We start from the raw sequence: 5,640 nt of genomic DNA on the forward strand, positions 1-5,640 counted from the left end.
GAATTTCTAAATTTATGCTGTTTGAGCAATTTTTTATTTCAGGAAATATCACAAACTCCCAAACTAGGCGAGTAGGGAGAATTGGAAACAGAAATATATTGTTTCTTATCATATATGTTTCTTTCAAGAAACTCTTTCATTTCGATGGTCATATAGGCCTAGCGTTATTCCATGTGGTCACAGTAAAACTTATAGTTCTGTGGTGTCTCACGCAGACGACCCCCCAAGAGTCGGGTCAACGACCTCGAGCGTGTCACGTGATCCCGGGTACTGGAGACGACCGTCTGGAAAACAGCAGGGCAGAGAGTCACTGCACACGAAAGCGTGAGGTTCGAAAATTTCTATGCCTGTCTTACTTTTTCATTAACCCAGATAATCATTATGTGTCATCGTAATAAATGTTTATTCCGAAGCTGTGGCTCTGTGTGGTGACTCCGCAGTTCTTTACAGCCTGCAGCTGCAGGTATTTTTGCCTCTTGATTCTGTAGTTTGATTCTCAAACTATTTTATGAAACTAAAAACTATTTTGGGTTTCTGGGGTCATGGATACTATTTTTTTCTGTAGTCAATCCATATTCATACATATGAAAAAATGCTGATTGCCAAAACTGAGTAACAATTTAGGATTTTTCACTAGAGCTTGGTCACAGAATGGCTCCTCGATATTCTGAGCATTTCTATTGTTGTTGTTTTTTTCGAAGTTCATGTAAGACTTGGAAACATCAACATATTGCCCTCATTTTTTTTTATTCATTTTGAAAACAAATAGAGCAACAACATTCAGGGTGGGGGAGGGTAATTCTCTCCTCAGATTCTCATAAAATTCTTGGTGGTGGCGTGGCTCACAATCACAACATCATAGGTCACTTACTCTAGTGCAGGTGGTCTTCAATCTTTTTGGAGTCATGAGCACTGCCTATGCCCATCATTTAAAGAAAAACATCCTTTTAGCATGTTTGGCAAACATACATGTCTGAAATCAGGATAATTGTAATACCTGAATACAATTTGTACAGGGTGTTTGATAGGGACATTGATCAAATGCTTCCAAGCACAAACTCCAGACATGAGCTTTATGAATTTTTTGGTGCTTCAGAGAATACCATAGTGCCTAGAAGCAACTGGTTGAGAATTCCTGCTCTAGTTTTTCATCTCTATAACCCAACTTAGTTCTTGAACTGTCCTTTTCCGCAGAAAATATTTGATTGCACCTCGTGTATGTATGCATCTTATAGACAGAATTTTTTTCTCCTTCCTTACAATAAAGTAGATCAGTGGTTCGCAAACAGTGCTCTGTAAGAAGGAGGAAAAGGGGAAAATACATAAGTGTATTGAGATTTCATAATAATGCTAGATGAAAATAGTGCTCTGTGACCCAAGTTTGGGAGCCACTAAACTATTGTTTATTCAAGAATAAAACTCAAAATTTTATGTTACCATTTTTTGCAGCCCCACCTTACCAAAATATATGCAAGAGTGACAAGAATTCAGGTGTTCATTCTCGTATTATATGGAGCTGCTCTTGGAGTCATGACAGTAAATGTTTTGCCACAGCTTCTAGGAACAAAACGGTAAATCATCTTAATTTACTATCAGAAATTTACAGTATTTACTTTTATATTTGTTTGCCTTTTCAACTTAACTTTGAAAAAAAATTGACGTTGCTATTTAAAAATTTTTCTTTTCTTCCTCAAGGTGGCCATGTGGACCATCGCTAATGGTCCAGAAGAGAATTTAGTCTCCTGTGCTGCAATGTTATCAGTTGAAGACTCTGCTACAGCTGTCGCTTTCGCCCCATGCTTATCAAAAGATGACAGGTATTTCTTATTGTTTTTAGCTCTCGATTAAGTTGTTGGGTTCAAGAGTTTGAATATGTAGTGTAGGAGGGAAGAGTCTATTTTATAAGGAAAAGATCCCACAAGCATGCTGCAGGGTTAGACTGTAGATTCCATTCTAATTAGTCAGTGATTGTGGGGTGTAAAAATGTGATTAACAATATAGTGGAACATCCCATAAAGGACACTTTTTTAAATAATGCTGACGGGGTCTCGATGCCCCAAAGCAGAATACTTTGCATTGTTCTGCAACAAGCCCTCAGCTGACTGAAAATGTTCTGCTGTAAAAATCACTGTTATAGTGTTTTCTACACTTTTCTTAATATTCTTCCAGATTGTTCTGCAGTAGCACTGATTGTTCTGTGACATATGTCGTAGATTTCAGCATATTCTGCTTTACTAATTTAATGAATTTTACTATTCATTAACAGACACTCCTCATAAACAGACAAATTTTTCGGTCCCATGGACATCTGTTATCAAGAAGTCCTACTGTATTTTGAAGTTTGTCTTAAGCTGTGCTTTTCAACCTATAGTCTGCAGATCCCTGGAAATCCATGAGTATTTTATAAGGGGTCAGCAGGATAATTTTCATTTACTATTATTGCACGAATGACACATTTTGTGCATACTGAAATTGTGAATTATTCAATTTTTTGTGGTATGCAAATTATAAAAGAAACACATTTTAAATTTTATAGAGGACATTATTGAAATTGACTTTCTGACACTACAACAGGGTCTGCAGAGCATTAACCTATATCTTGGGGGGGGGGGGGGGGGGTCCTGGACATCAGAAGGGTGAAGAATGCTGATCTAAGGTATAAGATATATTTTGAATGTTTGTAGTGTCACATACTTCCAATAAGTACTTGTGTTATAATATGTGTGTATTTATGTATCTTTTCTATACTAGATATATATTAGCCGTAGGGCTAGAGAATGGTAAAATCTTCATCTACACCTGGCATAATACCACACCAGTAAATGGTGGCTTGTGGAATGAAAATTTATGTTTAGATCGAGAGTATCCTTTATTTAATCATATCAATAGAAATTTTTAAAAAAGTATCTTAAAATTATTCTGCACCAGCATCACGTTTTGATTTTTCTTCAAGAAAGAGGTTAATGTATCTTCAAAACTCAGTAGTATGCAATATAAATGCATGAATAATTTTTTCCCCAAATGTAAAGTTTGCATGATCATTCTTTTAGTCTGGCGCACCAGATCCGCTCGCCTGCCACCCTCCAGTTTTGTCCAGATAATATGCATTAATTTCAGAAATATTTTATAGCATCAATTTGATGTATGCCATATAATATACTTATGCTATTAAATGTACGTTGCTATTCATTGCTATCACAACCTGAAAGTTCTATAAAAGTCTACTTCATTGTATATCTTATACCATATGTATTTTTGTTCTTTTTGGGCCAGTAGGTGTAATTAGGTCATTCCCACAACTGATCGTGGAGGATTTTCTGTGGATCAGAGGTTTGCATGGGAATTTAAGTTTCACATATTTCCTCCCCCTTAATGTTTTACTTCAGAGTTGTTAAGGACATTATAGATGGCTGTATTCAGCTGGCACGCATGTCTATTGAACTTGTAACATTTGTTTAAAGTGATTAATGACTACAATAGAGTCTTAATAATCCAAGGAGAATGGGATGAGGCACCATAAAATTACTGAAAGTGTGGGTTATCTGAAAAAAACAACAACAGAAATCAACTTTTGGTGAAAAAAAGGGGGGGGGGGGGTCTTGGACCTATTCATTCATACTTACTACTATATTTTGTTAATTCAATGTAGTTTATTAAGATTTAGAGCTGCCAAGATGAATGACATTTTTATAAGTGAGGCTGATACAGGCTCTCATATTTCTGGGGTCTGATATGGTTTTTTTTCAAACTATAAATTTACTATAGAGAAGTCTGAAAAATTCTGGGATGGAGGTCTACAAAAGACTCCGGACTAGGGATCAAGGACCCCCGCCCCCCAAACTGAAATAACTCACATTCTTTAAAAGAATCAAATCATAACTTGCATCATTTGAATTTATTCAATCATAAAAAGATGAAATATAGAACGTTTTTGTGAAAAACTGAAAGGGAGAGATAATCTACACCAGGATTATTCAGAATATCAAATTTTCGAGATTCGGATGATCCAGACTACTGTATATTGTATTTTCCTTAACTGTCTCAAAGATATGCTCATCACATGACAGTGAATCGGTTGCAGTTTTCGCCTGTTAAAGAATCCTCAGAGACATCTGACCTTTCTGAAGAAAGTTTATTATTGGCAAGTTGTGGTAGTGATTCTCATGTGAGGGTCACAGCTATACCTTACTTCATTATATGCTGAAGTAACTTTGTTGAACTGTGAGCATTTCATAAATTATATATATTCATTAAATTTTGTATATTTTATTTCAATTTTTGTGGTGTTTATTTTCAATATTGTGGCAATTCTCAACCTTAACTTCACTTACTGACATAGCAAAAAAGGTCACAGATTTATATATAGTAACCCCAAATCTTGAACATTCATTGAATTTATTATTTTTAATTGAATGTCCAGTTTTGAATGTAAAAGCTTAAATAACATATCAGTACAGAAAGTCAATCAATATATAAATTTTTGTTGAAGTTTTGCAATAAATCAATATCTGTTAGTTGATTCATGGGGGAAAAGTATATCAGTTTTGAGATAATTATGGCTCATGACGGCCACAGCTACAGAACTGAGTTACTTTTGAGCTTTTATGGTTATCATCTAAAGCAGTGTTTTTCAACCTTGGGGTCCTGAGATATTCCAATCTTCTAAACACATATACTCACTCGGATACAGCCTTGGATGGAGAAGGGGCACAATAAGGAGATTTGATACTTTTTTAAGTAAGTAAATTTGTATACAGGTACTTCCAGCAAGGTAGCGCCACCCCCTCCCCTACAATGCTGCTGAAATTGTCTTGCATAAAAATAGGAGCCATGTTAAAACATGAGCCCATTCAGGCATGGCAATGCTGTCAACAGGGAGTTCTATGTGAAATCTGGTATGAGAATAACTAACTACATAAGCTGTTGTTTCCAGCTAAAGTAAAAGGCTCCAGAACATCCCTGAGTCCAAGGACCCATGAAAGTGAGATGGCACTGTATAGACCCCTCACTTTGAATCAGGGGTCACCCTTACTCATGAAACTTTTCTTCAATATCAATTTGCTCTAGAATCAATTCAATAATAAGAAGGGTCTCATTCCTTGATGGTAAGGGCCTCGAATGAGACGGGGGGGGGGGGGAAGGAAAAATATGGTCCAAAGGAGGCCATGAACAGAAAAATGTTAAGCAGCACTGATCTAAAGAGTCGTATGATATTTCCTGCGTCATTTTTCACCTTGGCATTTTACTTACTCTAGTGGCCTTCAGAAAATAAGTTTAAATAATATAGCTGGGTTCAGTTTACCAATAATTACAGATCACTGCAAACTCAGTTGGAGAAGGGAATAAATACAGGCTGCATCTTGAAGATCACGAAACTATAAAAGATACCATGGCCTCACTCACATGGGGGAAAAACTACAGCTGATAATTTAGAAACTTTTTGTTTCCTTGAACTTTCTACTGTTCAAAAGATATTGATGGTCATTAAGTGCAAGAAATAAATTAATTTATATCTGATGTACTGCATTATGTAGGCCCATTCGCGTTGTGGCATTTTCAAACATAAGTTTTTGAGGTTTGCAGCATTTACACAAATCCATAGTCTCTATGGTTTCTCCACCCAAAAAAAAAGATCACATG

At 36.0% G+C, this 5,640-nt stretch overlaps 1 protein-coding gene across 1 annotated transcript in view; it reads left to right on the forward strand.

Annotated features, from left to right (window-relative positions):
- Elp2 (elongator complex protein 2) overlaps positions 1-4,275 on the forward strand; it is a 32,361-nt gene extending 28,086 nt beyond the window's left edge. The window contains exons 16-19 of the mRNA XM_089231550.1: positions 1,450-1,571; positions 1,696-1,817; positions 2,752-2,862; positions 4,048-4,275. Of these exons, the coding sequence (XP_089087676.1) occupies positions 1,450-1,571; positions 1,696-1,817; positions 2,752-2,862; positions 4,048-4,204 (512 nt within the window). The 3' untranslated portion in view covers positions 4,205-4,275. The remainder of the gene's footprint in view (positions 1-1,449; positions 1,572-1,695; positions 1,818-2,751; positions 2,863-4,047) is intronic.
- Positions 4,276-5,640: the final 1,365 nt, after the last annotated feature.

This window comes from Pholcus phalangioides, unplaced genomic scaffold (genome assembly GCF_987345545.1).
Source record: "Pholcus phalangioides strain wild (caught in Gottingen) unplaced genomic scaffold, Ppha-v1.0 ptg000004l_1, whole genome shotgun sequence".
Taxonomy (NCBI): Eukaryota; Metazoa; Arthropoda; class Arachnida; order Araneae; family Pholcidae; genus Pholcus; species Pholcus phalangioides.